The sequence below is a fragment of the Erinaceus europaeus genome, chromosome 8, assembly GCF_950295315.1.
Source record: "Erinaceus europaeus chromosome 8, mEriEur2.1, whole genome shotgun sequence".
Lineage (NCBI taxonomy): Eukaryota > Metazoa > Chordata > Mammalia > Eulipotyphla > Erinaceidae > Erinaceus > Erinaceus europaeus.
In genome coordinates, this window is record NC_080169.1 from 76,002,792 (window position 1) to 76,026,462 (window position 23,671).

The following is a 23,671-nucleotide window of genomic DNA, read 5'->3' on the forward strand; positions in this document are numbered from 1 at the left end:
GAGTGATTGAAGTGAGATAATTAGAGATATGGAGTGATTACTTAACAGGTAGATTTTCAATATATTCATATACCTTGTCTGATACATTTGTGAAATAGTGTCTTTCAATATACATCTTTGAAATTTTTAATTTAATTTATTTTGATAGCACAGAGAGAAATTGAAGGGGGAGTGAGAGAGAGAGAGAGAGAAGGAGAGAGAGAAAGAGACACCTGCAACATAGCTTCACTGCTTGTGAAGCTTTCCCTCTTCAGGTGGGGCCTGGGGACTTGAATGTGGGCCTTGCTCACTGTATGTGTGTGCTAAACCAAGTGTGCATTTTAATTTAAGTACATAAAAAGTGATTTTCAAAAGGAATTCAAAGATCTAAATTGACTGACACAGATTAACTGGCAATTCTTTAATGACCACTTTTATAATCTGAGTATAAATATATTTTCATTATAGGTTTTTATATTTTATATTTTTATTGGATAGAGACAGAGAGAAATCAAGACAGGAGGGGAAGATAGAGATAGAGAAAGAGAGACACCTGCAGTCTTGCTTCACCACTTGTGAAGTTTCCCCACTGCAGGTGGGGACTAGGGGTTTGAACCAGAGGGTTCTTATGCATTCTAATATGCACCCTCTGACCCCCATGAAAATATTTTTTAATGATTGGGGTAAATATTCAGTGGTTTGTTTTAAAGCTTGTATCTTCCCATCTTAAGTTGAAATTAAACATTTATTGTATAGACAATTAATTGGAAACATAAAAAAATTAGGGGGTGGGGTATGCAGTAACTCACCCATTACATCACACATGTCACAGTGCTCAAACACATGAGTTTAAGCCCCTGATCCACACCTGTAGAAGAAATCTTCATGAGCAGTGAAGCTATGCTGTGTCTCTTTTTCCTACCACTTCCTTCCCTTTTGATTTATCTCTGTCTCTGTTAAATAAATAAATTAAGTAAATAAGTAAATGTAAATACTTGAAATTTTCTCATGAGCTGAGACCTTACATATAATTTCATTGCTCCTGGGTCATATTTTTTTCCATTCAGATAGAGACAGAGAGACAGGGAAAGGTGGAGAGACACCACAGCATTGTACATAGTTATAATAATTATTACATTGTCATAATTATTTATTATGTTAATTATTTAAGTGTAGCTCACCTGTAAAAAAAAGTAAGAGACAACTACAAGTCATAAAATTCTCTAATTCCTTTGTCTTCATGTAAGATATATGAAAGTATTCAATCTAGGAAACTTAATATTTACTGGGAGTTTACTTATCTCAAATAACTGAGGAATATGATTTTTTTTTTGTTATTTTCTTTAAATATTTACTAATGCTACTGAGAGAGAGAGAGAGCCGGAGCATCATTCTGGCATGTGTGATGAAGGTTATCAAATTGGGACCTCTTGCTTGAGAATACAAGGCTTTGTAAAGTGTCTCATTCTCCAGGCATAAAACAAACAGAACAAAACAAAACAAAAAACAAAAAAGAAAAGAAAAAGAAAAAAGAAAGAAGAAGAGAATATGTTTTTCAGTCACCCCTTTTGAATAACTGAAATTGATATAACAAAAACAGTAGTGTTCTTTCTTGGGAGTCTCCCTTGATTCCCATAAACCTTTTATTTACAAAATAAAAACTAGGCTGTCTAGTTGGAGTTACTTTCATGTAAGTCATTTTACTTTAAGTTTGAAAAAAGTGCCAAATTAATTTCCAAAAAATTATATGGCACTTAAATATTTATCAAATAGCCTTATCATAAAAATAATTCAGTCCATGTATATACATAAAAAATATTATAGACATTCTAATAATATCCTGTATAATTCAAATTAAGGGAAGAGCTTGCCTAAAATACTGTTTGGGATTTTTCCATATTTTTTTTTCAGAAATTCCATACTAAGTGAAAATTAGATCACTTAACACCTGTAAAACCATGTTAAGTATGAACTTTTTGTGGATTAGGAGGATGCTCGTCAAGGAGAGCACATTCCTTATTTGAGTGAGGCCCTGGATTCAATTCCAGGCATGATACACATCAGACCAGTGCTCTAGTCTTATAAAATAAGTAAATCTGGGGTTTGGGCCGTGGCGCAGCGGGTTGAGCGCACATGACGCAAAGCGCAAGGACCGGCATTAGGATATTGGTTCGAGTCCCTGGCTCCCCACCTGCAGGGGAGTCGCTTCACAGACAGTGAACCAGGTCTGCAGGTGTCTGTCTTTCCTCCTCTCTGTCTTCCCCTCCTCTCTCCATTTCTCTCTGTCCTATCCAACAACAACGACATCAACAATAACAATAATAACCACAGCAAGGCTACTACAACAAGGGCAACAAAAGGGAAAAAAATGGCCTCCAGGAGCAGTGGATTCATGGTGCAGGCACTGAACCCCAGCAATAACCCCAGAGGCAAATAAATAAATAAGTAAATAAATAAATCTATAAATGCACACATAAACTTTTAAAGCTTTCTTCAATGGAGTACATAATATAATAGTTACATTTTTTAAATCTCATTTTTATTATAAAAATAAAATAAGCTATTATATCAATGATAACTTGGTATATATTCATTGCAAAGTAGCATTCATTCATTCATTCACTTTTACTAGAGTGTTGCTCATATCTAGGTTATAGTGGTGCCAGGGGAGTGAATGTGGGACCTCAGAGCTTTAGACATAATAGTTGTTTGCATAATAATTATGCTATTAGTAATGATTATATTTAATGGCTTCTGTATTAGCCAACACATTTATTTTCTGTTGCTGGAATAGAACCCAAGACCTCATACATTTGAAATATGTCTTTCACCACTAAGCTATATAACTGGCCTAGCCAATGTCTTATCATTTTATGTGTAATTCTTATATGCTGTTTAAATATGATATCATGATTTTTTCATATGTAAATGAAAATATGTAAAATTATTTTCTTTTTACAGACTCTGACTGACATCTTTAAAAATATTGGTGATACCAATCTTGCTGATTTTACTGCAGGATTACTCACCATTATCATCTGCATGGCAGTTAAAGAATTAAATGATAGATTTAGACATAAAATCCCAGTCCCTATTCCTATAGAAGTAATTGTGGTAAGTAGATTGTTTCACATTAGTTTGACAAGAAAAGAATTGTTAAAACAAATGGAGTTTTTTAAAAAAATATAACTCTTTTGTTTTATTTCAGACAATAATTGCTACTGCCATTTCATATGGAGTCAACTTGGAAAAAAACTACAATGCTGGCATTGTTAAATCCATCCCAACAGGGTGAGTGTGAAATTCCTCTTGGGAAATGCTAATACACTAAGACAGCATTCTCTTCTTAAATGAAATCTTGTATTACAAGCTCCATTTCATTGGTGTTCCTTCAATAGGTGCATTTGTTATCTTAAAGAAACTAACATTTTTGTGTTTAAATGTACATGATTCTAGCAGAATTGTATACTGTTATACGTTAAAGAAAAAGCCTTCATTTTGCAAGTAATTTGATGTATAATGAGACTTCATGGTTGAGTGGTCCAATCTTTATTTTTTATTTTTAAATTAAAAAAATTATTTATTCCCCTCTGTTGCCCTTATTTATTTATTTATTTATTCATTTTTGCTGTTGTAGTTATTGTTGTCGTTGTTGGATAGGACAGAGAGAAATGGAGAGAAGAGGGGAAGACAGAGGGGGGAGAGAAAGACAGACACGCGCAGACCTGCTTCACCACCTGTGAAGGGTCTCCCCTGCAGGTGGGGAGCTGGGGCTCGAAACCCTGCAGGTGGGGAGCTGGGGGCTCGAACCAGGAGCCTTATGCCGGTCCTTGCGCTTTGGGCCACATGCGCCTAACCCGCTGCGCTACCGCCCGACTCCCTTCCAATCTTTAGAAGAAATGGTTATGTAAGGATTTGAGAATGACGCTTTCCCAAATCTCAATTATAATCATCTCACTCTCCACATTAAAAGAGAAGAAACACCCATTTGTTTAAACTATCAGGTAAACTTCGTTTAGTTTAGAGACAGCCTCCCCTTTCATCTTTATCTTTTTTTTTTTTTTTGCTTCTAGGATTATTGCTGGGCGTGGTGCCTGCACTACGAACCCACTGCTCGTGGAGGCTATTTTTTTCTCATTTCTTTTGCCCTTGTTGTTGTTATTATTGTTATTATTGTCATTGCTGTTGTTGTTGGATAGGACAGAGAGAAATTGAGAGAGGGAGGAAGACAGAAAGGGGGAGAGAAAGATAGACACCTGCAGACCTGCTTCACTGCTTGTGAAGCAGCCTTCTTGCAGGTGGGGAGTCAGGGTCTGGAACCAGGAACCTTACTCTGATCCTTGAGCGTTGTGCCATGTGCACTTAATCCATTGCTACCCCACCCCTTGGTCTTCTTAAAACATATCAGAGCATGCACAGTTAACACCAAATTCCTGATTTAAACTCAGCTAATAATTACAATATCGTATCTGTAGAATCATAGTGACATTTATTGCACTGAGAACAATCTGCCTAAGGAATCAAGAGCATCTGGCTTAAATTTTTCACCATTTAATCAATCCTAGATAATAATTATATCATTTGTTCCTACAAATACATCCTCTTCAAAGGAAGTTTTATACATGAGAGTTGGTTAAGGTAGAAGAATATGGAAGTAAGATTCTTCATCCAAGTCTGTTACCATCTAGTTCTCTGTCCTTGGATGGGGCTGAGGGGTATTTTTCTCCTAGAAAATATGAGTACTAACTTCTGAAACTTTGAGGTTAAAGCTCAAGTAATGTCTCTCAGAAAAGCATAGTGTTCTGTACTTAATTATTCATAAAATAAATATATCTATACTTATAAATTTTACCATACTATATATATAATATAATTTGTATTCTATATATTTCATGTGTAGGAGGTATATATAGCATGCTATATTTATATTATATACTATAATTTTATCATATGAGAATAAATAAAATCCCAGATGGTTATTAGATTTGTAATTTCATTTATAGCATTTATGACTAGATTTACTGTTAGGCAACCAGTAAGTAGTAGGTCTTCTTACCATAACAAATATCTGAAGGAACCTGGATATGTATTTTCTCCATATTCTTCTTCTTCTTCTTCTTATTTAACCATCAGAACAATAGTCATTTTATTAAAGGCTTCAGAGCAGCAAGAATAGTTGTTTTCTCCATATTCTTAATAGAAACTCCTCAGACTAGCTAAATTCTAGAACTTGCTCCACAAAGAATTTGTTTTTCCACTTGATTAATCTTATAATTTCTTCTAATATCTGTTCCAAATTATTTGAGGCTTGATTTACATATTATTGACTATAGCGTTTCTCAAATTTATCTTTTTGTGTGGTGGTAGAAACTGAACTTAAGGATTTATGTTTTTGTGTTGTACCACCTAGTCACTTCGCCAGACTAAATTTAAATTTGCCTTTTTATCTATTCTTTATTGTCACTATGGTTATTGCTGGGGCTCACTGCCCACAAAGTGAATCCACTATTTTTTGTGGCAATTTTTTTTCTTCTTTTTTCATTTTTCCTTTTTCTTTGATGGTGGGGGGGGATAGAGAAGACAGACACCCGCAGCACTGTCCCACTGCTTGTGAACATTCTCCCCACTGTAGATGGGGACGAGAGGCTTGAACCTGGACCCTTATGCATATTATTGTGTGCACTCTACAGGTCTTGTGCCACCACTAGGCCCTATGAATTTGCCCTTTTTATAAGAATCATAAGGATGTTGCCCTTGGTAATACAGATTCTGATTCCCACCCCCATGCTTACTGAACCATGCCTTACAGAAGACTTAGGAATTAGTGTCTTTTTCACAGGCGATTATTATTATTATATTTATAAAAAGGAAACACTGACAGAACCATAGGGTAAGAGGGGTACAACTTCATACAATTCCCACCACCGGAACTCTGTATCCCATCCCCTGCCTTGATAGCTTTCCTATTCTTTAACCTTCTGGGAGTATGGACCCAAGGTCATTGTGGGATGCAGAAGGTAGAAGGTTAGGCTTCTGTAATTGAGTCCTCGCTGAACATGGGCATTGACAGCTCAATCCATACTCCCAGCCTGTCTCTCTCTTTCCCTTGGGAGGCAGGGTTCTGGACACATTGGTGGGGTTGTTTGTCTGGAGAAGTCTGCTTGGCATCATGGTAGCATCTGGAACCTGGTGGCTGAAAAGAGAGTTAACATACAAAGCCAAACAAATTGTTGACTAATCATGAACCTAAAGGCTGGAATAGTGCAGATGAAGAGTTGGGGAGGGGGGTGGGTCTCCATTTTATAGATAGCTAGCAGGCATATTTTAGTTATATTCCAAAGGGTCTGTGGCTGTACTAGTTTTTTTTTTTTTTCTTCCCCTGAGCCTGAAATCTGATATGCAGGTGGATCCAAGTTATTGTCTGGGGAGATGATGTCATGTCTGGAAAAAGGACCAGAAAGCTGGATCAGGGAAGAGAGTAGCTCCCTATTATGGGAAAGGTGTATAAATATTGTTGACTGTAAACCCCATCGATTTGATATGATCTGGGACCCATATTCAGCTTAGGAACCTATGTGACCTCTGAATCCCTGTAGATCTGAGCTCACAATCTGTGGTCATGAGTAGGTGATTCTTTTATAATCAGGTAAATGTGAGAAATTCTACATTAGAGGATCAACACTTTGATAGTGAATTCTAACACAGGGAGGAACTAAGTACTAAAAATTTCAATGTGGCTACTTGAGTGGTGTTTTTATTTAAATGAGAGAGATAAAGATAGAGAGAAAGAGACCAGAACACTGTTTAGTTCTGGTTTTTGGTGGTATGGAGGATTGAGCCTGGATCCTCTGAGTTGATGCATGACAGTCTTTTGCCCCTAAAAATATATTTTATGGATTTCTTTGTCAGGCTTCCTAGCATATAACACTCAGAGACTGATCCATAAAGACATATTTCACTTATTGACTTGGAGAATTTGTTTGTGCTTCCCTAAAGTTATTCATTCTTTCCTGGCTGCTTTTTCCCTGAGAGTGAATCTTAGTCTCTTGTGCTTTGGTTTTAGCTTCTTCTTCTTCTAGCGTTTGCCTTTCTTCCGTAGCCAGTCAACAGCATCAGGTTGAGCCTGATGTAAAGTTTCGAGACCTCCTTTGAATCTGGAGAGGTGGCAGTCGTTGACTATGTGGGTCATAGTCTGTCTGGGTTTTAGCTAAGTTGAATTCTCTGACACAGATGGTATGATTGGTTAACTGACCTAACTTACCTGGTTGCAAGAACTATAAGCCAATAAGTCCACTTGTCCTATTCAGCTCTGCTTTCTTAGCACAGTACCTGTCTCAGTAGGGTCTCAGAATGTGTTTATTGAAAGAATTAATACTCAGGTCTGTGTCATTATAAACAACATACATAAAAAAGTTTTTATTGTCTGATCACATGTGGTAGCACAGAATCAAACTTGATGATATTGACAAACTGGTAAAAGAAAGAGCCGTATGTAGAGACTGTAAAAGAGCAAAGAAAGTTGAGCATTAAAATGATTGAAGTGAACATAGTGGAAGGAAGAACAAAGAGAAAGATCTGCTAATCTTCTTTATTTCTAATTTTCCCCTGCATCAGTCTCTCCAATAAAGAGTGAAAATAAGACTGTTATTTGCAACATCATTTAAAAACTTCAGTTGTATGTGTGTGGGGGTAATGCTTTACAAGACAGCTATTCTAAGTTCTTTTACAAGACAGCTATTTTAAGTATTTTCCTTATCTCCCTGTGATAAGTATCTATGCACTATACCCAATACCAACAGAAATCTTCCTCTACTATGACAACTTCCTTCCACTCTATTAAGGGTCAATATCATTTGCTAGCATCACTAGGTGCTCAATAACACCGACTCATGGTGGGGGGGTGGTGGTCAGGCGGTGGCACATATAGTACCAAGCACAAGGACAGGGTCACTGGTCCTACGGGGCTGGGGGGCTGCTCACAAGCGGTGAAGCAGATAGGTCTGCAGGCCTTTCCTTCCCTCCATTTCTCTATCCTCCCCTCTCAACTTTTCTCTGTCCTATTGAATTAAAATAAATAAATAAATAAATAAATAAAAATAAAAGACACCAGAAGTGGTTGATTCTGTAGTGCAGGCACTGAGCCTCAAAACAAAACAAAAACAAAGACAAAATCACTGACTCATAGGACAGACAGGAATTGTGACTCCATGCCCTTCTCTTCAACTTCTTGATTGAGAAAATATACTTATTCATCATCTGAATTTCTTATTATGGTTCACTCAAACCTAGAGTCTGAATACTTGCACTAAGGTTTGCTATTTTTTTTTTATTGAGATCACATTTATTTCTAATATTATATCTAAAGTTCCTTCCTTCCATCAATCCTCAATCCATCAATCCTCCCTTCCTCCCTTCCTTTCTGCCACCAGGGTTATCGCTGGGGCTCGGTGCCTGCACAAAGAATCCACTGCTCCCTGCAGCTATTACCCCCCACTCCACCCCCCCCGTTTTCTTTTCTTTCTATCTCTCTTTTTATTTTTTACTTTTTAAATTTCTTTATTAAGGGATTAACATTTTACAGTCAACAGTAAGTACAATAGTTTGTATATGCATAACATTTCCTAGTTTTCTTTTTGTGTGTGTGTTTGAACAAAGATTTTTTTTAAATTTCTTTTTTAAAAATATTTATTTTCCCTTTTGTTGCGCTTGTTGTTTTATTGTTGTAGTTATTATTGTTGTTCTTGATGTCATCGTTGTTGGATAGGACAGAGAGAAATGGAGAGAGGAGGGGAAGACAGAGAGGGGGAGAGAAAGATAGACACCTGCAGAACTGTTTCACTGATTGTGAAGCGACTCCCCTGTAGGTGAGGAGCCCTGGGCTAGAACAAGGATTCTTAAACTGGTCCTTGCGCTTTGCTCCATGTGTGCTTAACCCTTTGCACCACCACCTGACTCCCTTTTTAAATTTCTTTATTGGGGGATTAATGTTTTACAGTCAACAGTAAATACAATAGTTTGTACATGCATAACATTTCTCAGTTTTCCATATAACAATACAACCCTCACTAGGTCCTCTGCCATCATGTTCCAGGACCTGAGCCCCCTCCCCTCAATATCACTCCCCAAATCACCACCCCCCACCACACCCCAAAGTCTTTTCCTTTGGTGCTTTTTTCCCCCTCCTTTTTTTTTCTCTCTTATTTTTTCTTTTTCTTTTCTTTTCTCTCTTTTTTCTTTTCCTATTTTCATTTGACAGGACAGAGAGAAATTGAGAGGGGGTGAGAAAGATAAATACTTTTAGATTTGTTTCACTGGTCATAAAGCTTCCTGGCATATGGGGAGCAGGGGCTTGATTGAGCCTGGGTCCTTGCACATGGTAATATGAGAGCTTAACTGGGTGTGCCACCGCTGCCCCCCTAAAGCTTTTCCTTAATCAGCCCATTCTAACCAGGATAATTGCAACATGCTTTTCTTCTCATGCACCTCATTTTTATCCTGCTTCTCTTAATATGTTCAGTTCTTCACTCATCAGTCTTTTTCACCAATCATTTTCTAAAATGATAACTTTTTAAAAGCTCAAACCCAGAGCCAGTGGCACACCCTGTTGAAGACACGTGTACAATGCACAAGGACCTGGGTTCAAGCTCCCCCCCCCCCAGTCCCTACTTGCAAGAGCAGTGAAGGAGAGCTGCTGGTGTCTCGTTCCCTCTTTCCCCTCCATTTCTTTCTGTTTCAGTCCAGTATATAAATGGATAATAAATAAATTAATTATTTTTAAAGCTCAAACCCAAAACCAGATGAACTTTCACTCTTAACTTTTAATCCCTGCTCTTGCTTCACCTCTGGGGACACTAATGATTGGTCCCCTCCTCAAGAGTGTCAGAGCTCCTCTTTGTCATTAAGTTTGTTACCATTATTTTAAAAATAATGCCCTAGTTGGAATTATGGCACTAGGGACAGCACTGTGGTAGAGTAAGGCTTAGCTACTTTTTGAAGATCGCTTTTCACCTACAGATGGAGTAGTAGTAAATTTGCCAAATGTTTAGGACCAGCCTGAAGTAAAAATGTACAGTTGTCATCATATTTATCATACTTAACTCTCCTTGTTGAATCTGTTTGCCAACAAGGGTTCATCACTCGCCATCTTCATCTTTTTTTTTTAAGTGTGCCTTCATACTCTGTCTTTCCATTGTTATACCATGATCAAGTAAGACATGGGAGAGTAGCTTGCACTCAAGCAGGACTATTATATAAACTTTGCAGAGTTTAGTCCACCAAGGGAGGAAGGAATCTAAGGGGACGATTCACTCGGGAGTCATTGATACCCAGCCAGAATCACTTGAGTATCACCTTTGACACCCAACAGGAGAATACAGATGCTAGTGATTGCTGTGTATTGGGTAAGGAGGGAAAAGAGAATTGTCATAAAAATTTAACAGATTTTTTAATTACTATTATTATTATTTAAAAATTCACTAGGTTTTCATCTCCTTCGCTTCCATCCGTGAGCATGTTTTCTGAAATGCTGGCCTCGTCGTTTTCCATTGCTGTAGTGGCTTATGCCATTGCAGTGTCCGTAGGAAAAGTATATGCCACCAAGCATGATTACACTATCGATGGGAACCAGGTATGATCACCATTCTGCTGAACTGGTTTTGTAGAGTTGTAAAAAAAAAAAAAAAAGGAAAAAAAGGAAAAAAAATAGTAAGTGGAAAATATTTTGTTGTCTGCTAAAGGAAAGATTGGTCTCTTCTAGTCCTTACTGAGCTGGTTTCTGCTAATTCAAAATTATTTGGAGAAATACACAATGCATGGCTTTACTTTTTAAGCAATGGGTAATCCTAATTTTAAAAGCATTAATTCACTCAAGTCAGAAATTACATTCAAAAGTTAATGTGTTAGACAGAATAAGTATTCCTCTTATAATCAAGTATCACACGATAGTTTGTTTTTAGTAATAGTTATAAAATGGCAAAAAAAGTGCAATGAACACTATTGTTAATAGTTATGACCACTTCATACTGAGGTGGCTTACAGAGCAATTGATGTACATATGAACAATTTTTGTAGGCTTATGATATATTGCCATGTGAGCTGATTTTACATTGTGGGCAAGTCTGCAAATAAAGTGTTTCAGAAAGTAGCATAGCAATTTTAAAAGTTACATGACTAGTCATCAACTAAAATAATAGGCTTCCTAGTCATATTATGTTTCATAGGACACACTCACTCATAGAAACATACTTTATTTGAGAGTTATAGCTATAGCAATCACCAGCAAATGAAATGAAAATTTTGCAAATGAACAGTTACTATTCTTCATCAACCCTAAAAATTATTGAAAACAATAAGGTGTTTTGGAATCCAGACTTTTAAAAAAAAACAACAGACTACTGCTCAACTGGTTTATGGTGTATCAGGGATTGAACATGGGACCTTTGGTACTGCCCCTTGTGCTATTTCCCCAGCCCCTAAAAACCCAGACCATTGATGTATTTCAGGCCCCCCAAACACCTTTAATCAAAAAAAATTATTTGGAACTACCAGGCAGGGTGGGTGGTTTTAGGGGTTTCTTTTCTCTTCTTCTTTATTTATTTATTTATTTATCTTTTTCTACCACGGTTATTGCTGCTACTGGGTACCTATATAATGAATTCACCACTCCAGGGAGGGGGGGGATTTCCCCCCTTTTCCTTTTTATTTGATAGGATAGAGAGGAATTGAGAGGGGAAGGAGAGAGAGAGAAAGAAAGAGACATCCACAGATTTGCGTTACCACTCATTAAGTTTCCCCTCTGAAAGTGGGATTGGTGGCTTGCACCTGGGTCTTTGGGCATGCTAACATGTGCGCTCAATGAGGTGCACCACCACCCAGCCCCAGGGGTTTGTTTTCTTAATGTTCTTCCTTCAACACTTGGTGAGGATCTTGCAAAGACTGTTTACAGCATTGCTGTCATCTGTCTTCCCCTTAGGAATTTGTTGCCTTTGGGATCAGCAATATCTTCTCAGGTTTCTTCTCTTGTTTTGTGGCCACCACTGCTTTGTCCCGCACTGCTGTCCAGGAGAGCACTGGGGGAAAGACACAGGTATGGATTTGCATGGTAATAGCTATCAACTGTGTAGAATAAATCAAAGTGCTGGTGGCTCAGAAAGGTCTGCATAAGAATGAAGTGGGACACGTGGTCTTTATAAAGAGGTCTGTTTCTACCTGGACCTGCCCATCTTCTTAACCCACCCCCTCACTGAAAACCTCTTAAACAAGGCTGATGATTTTTTAGTGCAGTGGTTCTCAAGTATCTTTCTGTCAGTGATCAACTGGTAGATAGCTATACTCAATTGTTTTGTCAGAACAATAACAAGTGATAAGCATCAGTTGATTAAAAAAATAATGATAGTTTACAGGATTAGATTCCAGGAGAATATTTCTATGCTGCATAGACAACCAAAGTTCTGTATCTCTCCTCACCCCAACCCCATTGCTCAGTGATAACACCGTAGTTCCCACAAAGTTTTAGAAATATTCTGGCTTTACACTAAACCATAGAAGAACTACAGTAGAATTGTAATGCTTCTTAAGTCAGTTTGTTTAAAGAAGTGAAAAGAGTATCATATTAAATATAGTTTAAATGTTCCTGGAAAAAAAAAAAAGAAATATTCTGGATTTTTAAAGTAATTTTGTTTTTTAAAAAATGTATCTGGGATCAGAAAGGGCCTAGTAATAGCCTTTTGCAGCTAATTAGTGATTTATTATACTTTCAGGAAATGAGAAGCATCTATATACATTTTCTTTACAAGGACCAGAAATTTCTGCTAGAAGACTTTGGTCCTACAGAACAATAGTTTGCTAACCAAGAAAACTTTACTTTTGTCACTGGCATTTTGGTATTTCTTTCTGAGTAAGAATCTGCTCCCTTAAATTATAAGTGTGGGTTTAATCTTGCTTTTTAAATATGGTTTTTAATTGTTGCCTTTATAAGTAAAAAGATAGCAGAGGAAATTTGTACACCAGATTCCATCCTGGATTCCAAACTCCTCATCAGTAAAGTGGCCAAAAATCCAGGATTCTTGTTATTCATTGTTCAACTGATCTGAGAACTCAGAGACTATTCTCAAAGGCCATGCTCTCTGGTCAGATACAGAATCAGAGCTACTAAACCAAATGAGTGGGGCAAAGGGCAGTATGCTAAAAATTGTATTTTATCATACTTGGAAGGTTTTCTCCTCTCTATATAGAAAGAGCTATTATTTGGGATGGAAAAGTTCACTGACACTATAGAGGCAACAAGTCTTTAGGAAATAGTTTAACATTTGTGTACAAGCACACATACACCATACATATACAGACACCACATATCATGCATACATACATTACTCATGTGCACACACATCCACCACATACACAGACTTCAAATAGGGTTTTAAAAAGGCAGAGACACAAATATAAAAGGGAATAGCTGAGAAAACTAATGTTGCCACTAGTGGCTTACCCAAGGAGTGTGTTAATAGCCTCCAAGGTACATATGATGTTCCTTTCCTATTGGTAAAGGATCTTTGCTTTTTGTGTGTGTGTACTGCTGAGGATTAAACTTAGGACTTTATGCATGTACTGAGCCAATTTATGCATGTACTTGTGGGCCCAATTCTTATTACTTAAAAAGGCCTATTATTATTTTTATTAGTAATTTAATAGAAGTTTACAAGATTACAGGGATATAGTTCCACTCTGCGTCTAGCACTAAAGTTCTGTACCTAATCATTATTTTTTTCCCCAAAGAGACAGATAGACAGAAAAAACAAACAAATGAAAAACAGGAAAAGGGGGAAGCACTGCTATATGCTCTATGGAGTTCCATTTATTTTGCATTTGTTTTGTCTTCGTTATTTTCTCATATAGTACTAGGAATCAAACCAACAACCTTATAATGATAAACATATACTCTACCATTGAACTGCCTCTCTGCTGTCTATAATGAATCTTTGTGACAAGTTTGGAAGAAGATTCTTCATTCAATTTCATGCCTTCTGTTGAACAAACAATTTTTTTAAAACTTTCACAAGCATTTAAAAATATTTATTTTTAATGAGACAGAGAGACACAGAGCATCACTTTGGCACATAGGCTGTCAGGGATGGGACTCAGGACCTCATGCTTGAAAGTCCAATGCTTTATCTGTCCCACTAGTCTGCTAATTTCCAGGAAAAAAATTGCTTGCTTATTTATTTATTTATTTATTTATTTATTACCAGAGCACTACTCTGGCTTATAGTGATACAACGGATTGAACCTGGGTCCTCAGAATCTCAGGCAAGAAAATCTTTTTGCATAACTATTATGCTAAAAATCTTTGTTTATTTAATAGTGAGAGAAATAGAGATATGTAACCAGAGTCTCACTCTGGCATACATGACGGTAGATACTGAACCTCATGCTATCAAGTCCAGTGCTCTACCACTGTGTCACTTACTGGGCAGTGATTTTACAGAATTTTTCATTTTAAAATGAGTTTACTTTTTTCCTCTACACATTTAACTCCGAGGGTATAGGTAAGGCAATACAGCTGGAGGAAAAACCAGGGATTTGTGGTCAAGGAGAGAAGGTCAGTGATACTGACCTTTTCTGCTGCATGTTTAAGGGGTAGCTGTCAACAGAAGGAGGTTTTTCTCCTTTCATTGAGACAGGGTATTGACAAGCTCTCTAGGGCTCATGGCTATAAACAGGTTCAGGCAGATCCCCAACTCCTGATGCCCACTTTCCTGCTGCTACCTCCAGGCTGGCTACCCCATTAAGAATGCTCATGTAAAGTGACTCCTTGGCAGAATTCTTGGGGATAATGATGTTGTGGTAAGCTAATACCCCCTGCCACACACTAGAGTGTATTATATTTAGGAATAAAGGATGCCAGAATTTTAGTTCTGAAGAATGAAACAAGCACAGAAACGACTAGGTATTTAATTACTGAAATGCACACTTAGTTCTGGGGTTAAAAGTCTAAGGCTAGAATTCAGGAACTCGTGATCAAAGAAACTTGCAGATCTCTTGGTTTCAGCACTGACAAAATGGGAATGACCACTGTATCCATCTCTAAAGAATAGTGTGAGGATTAAATAAGAAAAATCCCATGAAGTCCATATTGATATATGCTCATAGTTCCAGTCACTGACTGTTCAAGATAGGGATAGTATCTTAGTTTTTCTGACACATAGACTTTTCCTGATATGTAAGGTGTACCCAGCTTATATTTACTAAATGAATAGACAAACAAGTGTCAGTGGAAATTACCTATTCCTGGCACATCTACAGATTGCATAAGAGCTCAACATTGCAACCTGTTCTTTCTTTCACCCCCATCTGACCCCTACTGACTTATGAAAATCTAATTCTGATTATAACCTGTTCTCTAACTTTGGATACCTTGTCACTGAATATCATGGTTAATTTTCTTGTAGTTGAATTAGTTTTTAAGTGTAAAACTTACAGTAGTTTCAACAAATCAACCTTATAAAGTACAAATACTGCATCCTTCATGAATTTTAACATATTCACCAAAATTAATCTTGAGACCTATAATTGGAGGCTCAGTAATGCATAAGATTAGTGAATAGGTTTTTACTCTTTTGATATAAGATGGATAGCTGACTATGGTCCCTGACTTCTAATTTCCATCTTGACCCCTGACCCACCCATGCACCCCTATACACACTCACAGATAGATGCAAGTGCTTAGCACTGGTCATGAATGCTGGTTAAGTAAATGCAAGGAGGGGAGAATGGAGAGAAGATATTATCAAGAGTTTTTCCTAGGAAAAGGGAAAGTTCACCAAAGTGCATGATTCTGGAAGGTAACAAAGAATCTAGAAAAAAGGGATCTGGAAGTACAAGGTAAACTTTTTAATACATCATATATACATATATATATACACACACACACACACATATATATATGTATATATATGATATTGTCTCCAATGACCTAATTCTTGATATAATCAGAAGATGGTCCACTTGCCAAATGGAGTGAAAGAGTGCAACTCTTAAATTTCCTTAAGTTTTTAGATTTTCTTTGTATATAGACTTTAAGCCTTTTGCTCTAGATAGCATTTATGTCCAACGCAATCTTTCCTGTTGCTTTCACTCTGCTTGCTTTGCCTCTGGTTCTTTGTCTCCTTTTCTCCTTTGTTTCAGAGTTTCTAGTCTTCACTTCTGGCAATTCCCCAGCTGTCTCAACAACGAATTCATTGGTCAGCTGCTCAAACCAGAGACTAGTCCCACCCCCTCAGCTTCTCTCCTAACTCTTTATGGATCTTAGGAGAGCTTTTTTTTTTTTTTTTTTGCCATCAAAGGTAAAGTTTCTGAAGGTTCTTTATTACTACTATTGCTAAAGCTTCACTTGAGCTGTTGGGGGCCAAAGCTCTGAGCCTGTATCCATTAGAAGCAGGAAACGTGGTCCCACTTCACAATATGCTCAAATACATTCTGAATTTGCAATAGAGTTGGTAAATTTATTTTCCCTGAGACTTTCATGGGAGCCATGTATTATGAGAACAAAGTGTTATCAGAATTGCTGTTAAGACTGCTGACTCAATGATGAAGAGAGAGAGGGAGAGAGAGAGAGAGAAGGAGGTGTCATGAGAATTTATCTCTTGGGAACACTACAATAGTCAGTTGTTGGGGAGGGTCCATGTTCCTGGCATGGCAAAGAATATGAATTTTGTCCTAGTGAATTGATATTAAAACTAGATATCCCGATGAAACTCAGTTAATACAGACTTGACTTTAGCAAATTTCATTTTTTAATTTACTTGCTCTGCAATAGATGCTACATAGATAGTTTTTATTTTTATTCAGTCTTATAGTATTTCAGCCAACAATTCTGTTCTGTCAACAGTATTGAGAAAGGGGAAAGTTGGGAAACATCAAGTGGATGAGTATTCTGCCATACACATCCAGGGAACTGGAAGACACAAGGGAAAATGATGAAGCCTATTCATGGGACATGTGTATCTTTCAGGTTGCTGGAATGATCTCAGCTGGGATTGTGATGATTGCCATCCTTGCTCTGGGAAAACTGTTAGAACCCCTGCAAAAGGTACAATCCTTCTTCTCGGCACACTGGTTGCATAATTTCTCTGCCACCAGAGAAATAACAGGAGATTTAAAAATCATCACATGGAAAACCATTCCCTTGAATAACACAGCCTTCCCTGTCTCTCTTGGCAGTCAGTCTTGGCAGCTGTTGTAATTGCCAACCTGAAAGGGATGTTTATGCAGGTGTGTGACATTCCTCGTCTATGGAGGCAGAATAAGATTGATGCTGTAAGTCACTTACCCCTCAATCTTCTCTGAAGTAGGATTTGTGTATCATGCTTCCAGCCATATCATTCTTCCCCTTTATCTCCTAAGTCTTACTTGCATTTTGAAACCCCAGGACAGAAATTAGATTTGTGCGGATAAGTTAAAACTGTGGTGTCTGCAGGTGAACTGCATCTTGTGAAAGTCTTGCAGGAACCCTAGCAAACTCATTCATATGTCCTTCATCTTCAAAATCCAAAAGTCAGCCAAATAAAAAGTTTTGACTTCATCTGAGTGAAAACACAAAACAAAGGGAAAACAGAAAGACAAAATGCAAAAAACTATGCTGTTTCTGATCAAAGTAACATTCACAACTATTCTGATGGACTATAAAGAACAAAAGCTAGCTCCATAATTATCCTTCTCCAACTTAAAACAGGGTAGATAAAAAGAATGAGAAAATGTACTATCTCAGAAAGATCAAGACAAATTTGTAAGAGGAAATAAGAATAGTGAAAATAGAATAGTGCACAGAATACACCAGAAAATAGGAAAGTATATTTACTTGTTTTTGCAAAAGGACATTCTGGAACACACACACGCACACGCACACACACAGATAAGAAGGGTTGGGATGAAGAGGGAAAGGGTTCCAAACAAGATTTTTCACCATACATCCTTTTTATGTTGATTTCATCTTGAACTAGTCTAATATATTATCTATTCAGAAATTAAATTAAAAATATTTAAATGGAATAGTTGGTCTTTATTAGGAAAAAACTATCTACTTAAATATGAAATGAAATAAGGTATTTTGAATTTGATTTTGCCATGATAGGGTTCTGTGCATACACAATTCCACAGTTCTTAGGGAAACATTTTTATTTTATTCTTTTAATTTCAGATAGAGACAGGTGTGGGGCAGGGGGAGTAAGAGAGAGAGAAGGAGGGAGATACTACATCACTGTTCCACCCCCTGTGGAGCTCCTCTCAGTGTTGTGATGTTCCCATGTGGTACTGGGGTCTTAACCAGGGACTTAAGAAATAGTAAGGCATGTGCCCTACTGAGTGAACTATCTCTTAGCTCTGAGAAATACTTTTAAAAAACCTGCAATTGGGAGTTGGGAAGCGGGTTAAGCGCAGGTGGCGCAACGCGCAAGGACCAGCATAAGGATACTGGTTCGAGCCCCCGGCTCCCCACCTGCAGGGGAGTTGTTTCACAAGCGGTGAAGCAGGTCTGCAGGTGTCTATCTTTCTCTCCCCCTCTCTGTCTTCCCCTCCTTTCTCCATCTCTCTGTCCTATCCGACAACGACATCAATAACAACAATAACTACAACAATAAAGCAACAAAAGGGAATAAATAAATAATAAAATATTTTTTAAAACTGTAATTTGTTCATGGGCAATTGACTTTATTGCTTTTATAGGTAGCCTTTCACCTGGTAGAACTTTATAAATTAATATAATTCTTCATTTCCACCTTTCCCTAGGTTATCTGGGTGTTCACGTGCATAGCGTCCATTATTCTGGGCCTGGACCTCGGCTTGCTAGCTGGTATTATGTTTGGATTATTGACTGTGGTCCTGAGAATTCAGTTGTGAGTAATATAGGACCCAAATTTTCTGTTAATAGGGATGACACATCTTGAGATTTTTTAATTGTTGTAGCTATTGTTGTTATTGATGTTGTCGTTGTTATATAGGACAGAGAGAAATGGAGAGAGGGGGGGAAGACAGAGAGGGGGAGAGAAAAATAGACACCTGCAGACCTGCTTCACTGCTTGTGAAGTGACTCCTCTGCAGGTGGGGAGCCAGGGGCTTGAACCAGGATCCTTATACTGGTCCTTGTGCTTTGCACCACATGTTCTTAACCCACTGTGCTACTGCCCAATTCCCAATCTTGAGATTTCTTATACTATTTCATTAGGGCGAATCCACTCCATAAGTTACTATATATTGAGTGTATCTATAAATTAAACACTTAGGGCTTTATTTATTTTTTTTTGTACATTGAATTTTTTTTCTTTTTTCTTTATTTTTTATTTAAGAAAGGATAAATTAACAAAACCATAGGATAAGAGGGGTACAACTCCACACAATTCCCACCACCCAATCTCCATATCCCATCCCCTCCCCGATAGCTTTCCCATTCTCTATCCCTCTGGGAGCATGGACCCAGGGTCGTTGTGGGTTGCAGAAGGTGGAAGGTCTGGCTTCTGTAATTGCTTTCCCGCTAAACATGGGCATTGACTGTCTGGTCCATACTCCCAGTCTGCCTCTCTCTTTCCCTAGTAGGGTGGGTCTCTGGGGAAGTGGAGCTCCAGGACACATTGGTGGGGTCTTCAGTCCAGGGAAGCCTGGCCGGCATCCTGATGGCATCTGGAACCTGGTGGCTGAAAAGAGAGTTAACATACAAAGCCAAACAAACTGTTGAGCAATCATGGACCCAAAACTTGGAATAGTGGAGAGGAAGTGTTGGGGGGGGGGGTACTCACTGCAAACTCTAGTGTACTTCTGCTTTCAGGTATATATTTTGCACTAGTTTATGGATATGTGTGAACATATGCTCTATCTCACGGAACCTGGTCTATATCTAGGTTTTGGGACTTTGTTAGAAAGTGAACCACCTGAGATGGAATTAGAGGATACTATGAAAAGAAAGATCTCACCGGAGTAATGAAGCTGAAGGGTTGTCATTCCACACCTGAAGTCTCTGGACACAGTCTGAGCTGAAACATGTTGAGGTGGCAATCGTTGAGTTGATTAGGTTGCGATCAGCAGATGCAATATTATTTGATATGGATTGGGAGAGGCATGCGGGAAAGTGGGCCCTACCCTAAGGTTCCAGGACTGGGGGAAATATAGGCTCTATAGTGGAGATGTGAGGTTCCTGATGTCTTAGGGTTCAAAAAGACAATGGATAGTTATTGTTATCATCACATTATTTGGTAGTTGGGTTAACTTTGAAAAGTCCTTTTGTTAGGGTTTGCTGTATAGTACCCAGTATCTTGTATATAGCTGTGCCACCGGTTGTTTCTGATCTACTTGGTCTAGGCTTTTGAGAGAGTCCTCATATCAAATACATAGCCTATATATTAAAAAGACTCAGTCTGTGTTTTAAAAACTTTGAGACATACAATTAATTCCCCCCCCCTCATATTAATTAACCAGTGATTTATATGACTACACTTTACTAGGAGTGTACATAAACACCATTCCCACCACCAAAAGACTGTGTTCCATCCCACCCACCCACCCCCACCCCCTACTGGCCCAGGAAGCCGCATGTCTACCCCTCACCACAGGGTTTTTACTTTGGTGCTCTACTTTTAATTTAGTCAGATCCTGCTTTTAGTTTCCCTTTCAGATCTTCTTTCTCAACTTCTGTTGATGAGTGGGATCATCCCATACTCATCTTTATCTTTCTGACTTAGCTCACTTAACATAATTCCTTCTAGCTCTGTCCAAGATGGGTCAGAGAAGGTGGGTTCATTGTTCTTGATAGCTGTATAGTATTCCATTGTGTATATAAACCATAGCTTTCTCAGCCACTTATCTGTTGTTGGGCACCTGGGTTGCTTCCAGGTTTTAGCTATTATGAATTGTGCTGCTATGAACATAGGAGTACACACTTCTTTTTGGTTGGTTGTTATGGAGTCCTTGGGGTATAACCCCAGGAGGGGAATTACTGGATCATATGGAAGGTCCATGTCTAGCCTTGTGAAAGTTCTCCAGACTGCTCTCCACAGAAGCTGGAACAATTTACATTCCCACCATCAATGCAAAAGGGTTCCTCTGTCCCCACAGCCTCTCCAGCATTAGTTGCACACTTAGGGTTTTAAACAAATCATATTGAGTTGTCAAAAGATCCTGTGATTTAGATGAGGCAGAGAAGGACCACAGCATTAAACTTTTCTGCAATGTGGTAGGTGCTAGGCTGTAGCTTTAATGCTGTGGTCCCTCTCCGCCTCATCAAAGTCATCATCATCATAATCACATGTCATATATTCTTTGCTGTGCTCTCTTTCTAGTCATGGTAAGACTAGGAGCTACATGATTCACCTAAATAAAGGTTGCTTTGCAGTTTCCTTTTTAAATGAGATGAAGTGAGACACTTGACCTAATGGAGCAAGATAGTTACTAAATATACTGTAGCTCATTGTCTTTTTTTTTTAAAATATTATCTTTATTTATTTATTGGATAGAGATAGCCAGAAGTCAAGAGTGAAGGGGATGATAGAGAGGGAGAGAGACAGAGAGATACCTGCAACACTGCTTCACCACTCGCAAAGCTTTCTTGCTGCAGGTTGGGAAGGGAGGCTCGAACCTGGGACATTGCACTTTATATGTAACATGTGCACTCAACCAGGTGCACCACCACCTGACCCCTGCTCATTGTCTTTTAATAGTAGTAACTCATAAGCTATGTAAGCCAGAACCATAGACTGAGACATGATCATAGTTAAAATCAACTCAGATCTGTTAAACAAGGCAAGTACCCAATAAGTTACATTATTATGCAAAGTAGACATAATTGGATCACATCAGAGTGAAAGCAATGAAGACAGGGTTTAAAGTGATGGATAGCAACCTGTGAGTAATCCTGATGGTATGTTTCTTTGCTGGTCTTGCTTTAACTCTTGACAGACTTTAAATATGCCCCTTCTGTTGTCTTAGGAAAGCATAGAGCCTCTCTCCTTTCTCAAAGTTTCTTTACCTTTCTCAGACTTTGGGCTTCTTTTTCACTTGTGCTTCAGCCAAGAAAGAATAAGAAATCTGGGAAAACATCAACATCAGCCTTCTCAGCTTAGCATGAGCCCATCTTTCCTGTTCCACCAACCAGTTCTCCCTAATTTGGCATATTGGAGCTTACCCAAAAGGCTTGTGTTTACTGTCTCAGTGCATGTCCTTAAACTGTTACCCAAGGGCCAAAAAGAGTGCACAAAGCTCCCAAAGCTCAATTTTCTTCTGAGAAATAACCTATCACCTGTCCTTGGAAAGACTGTATACACTGCAGTGTCCTATATAGGTGTTGTTGGGAGAGTGAGAGTTTGCAGAAAGAGAGAGATTGCACATATAGCTTGTGAATTTAAAGTTAAAAATCAGCACAATGGAGTCAGCCTGGAAGAAATCAGTGGCATATTTTCACCGCTATCATGACAGCCAGGCATTTAGCCAATATAAAGGCAGTAACTTCCGCAATATCTAATTTTCTCTTATTTATAAAGCTGATCCAAGAGTGCCCTTAATATATCTTTCTTCAACAATTGTATTTAGCTTATGTCCCTAGTTATACTTGAAGAATCACAGAATTTATTTGATTGTGTCAGGAACAGGAAATCAGTATTCTGGGGGCTGGAGGATGGCTGACCTGGTAAAGCACACATATTATCATGCACAAGGGCATGGATTTAAGGTCCTGATCCTTATCTGCCCTAGGAGAGAGGGGTAGTGTCTCAAGGGTTGAGGCAATGCTGCTGGTGTCTTTCCTTCCTTTCTCTCTTTCTCTCTCTCTTTCTCTTTTTCTCTGTCACCCACTATTAAAAGATAATGACTAACAGGAACAATGGGGCTGTACAGATGCAGGGCCTCAGCAACCACTGTGGTGGTTAAATAATAATAACAAAGAAAAGAGAAATAAAGGGGGGAAATCAACATTCTGGTTGATGGGAAGAACTTGTTTCTGGTCTTCTCTGTTCCATTTTCATAAAATAGACTCACTGAGTCAATCCATACTTTTCCCGAAAGCTGTTATGACTCCCAATTATGTGCCAGTCACGAAAACACCTGTGGGTCAAAAACAGACATGGTGCTCCTTCTAAATCTCCAACTTTCCTACTTCCCTGAGCCTCATTCACTCACCATTAAAAATAAGGATAACCCCCCCACTCCACCTTTCAGGGTTTTGGTGGCAATTAACATGTGCAAAAAGCTTTTTGCTGATTTTATATAAGCACGAAAGTATGACATTCATTATTTCTCTCAGCTATCAGATAAAAGTCCCAGTTCCTCCTTCTCCCCCAATTCCACACAAACACCAACTGTTCATCTCAGAGCTAGCTAAAGGAAAATGCCATCTGTAATACAGAGTCCCCAAACACCAGAATGATGAACTCTTTCATATCTGTTATTTCTTCAGACTTTTAATTCTGAAATATTGGCCACATTTTGGTTCCCCGAAATCCTGACCTTGATTTTTTTTCCTCTTTCAGCCCCTCATGGAATGGCCTTGGAAGCATCCCGAGCACAGACATCTACAAAAGTACCAAGAATTACAAGAATGTAAGTGTGCTTGCTGAACTTGAATTTACTAACCTGGATTTGCAGGGGCCAAGTGTTTCTCTTTTAGGTACAGGCAGCTATTGTTGGGAAATTCTAGAGGTCCACTAAAGATGTCCTGAAT

General features: G+C 38.3%; 1 protein-coding gene across 1 annotated transcript in view; it reads left to right on the top strand.

Moving 5' to 3' along the window:
* SLC26A4 (solute carrier family 26 member 4) overlaps positions 1-23,671 on the top strand; it is a 63,946-nt gene that overhangs the window by 16,410 nt on the left and 23,865 nt on the right. Inside the window, exons 7-14 of the mRNA XM_007528309.3 lie at positions 2,941-3,093; positions 3,188-3,270; positions 10,459-10,606; positions 11,951-12,064; positions 16,988-17,065; positions 17,197-17,292; positions 18,760-18,866; positions 23,481-23,550. Coding sequence (XP_007528371.1) covers positions 2,941-3,093; positions 3,188-3,270; positions 10,459-10,606; positions 11,951-12,064; positions 16,988-17,065; positions 17,197-17,292; positions 18,760-18,866; positions 23,481-23,550 — 849 coding nt within the window. The remainder of the gene's footprint in view (positions 1-2,940; positions 3,094-3,187; positions 3,271-10,458; positions 10,607-11,950; positions 12,065-16,987; positions 17,066-17,196; positions 17,293-18,759; positions 18,867-23,480; positions 23,551-23,671) is intronic.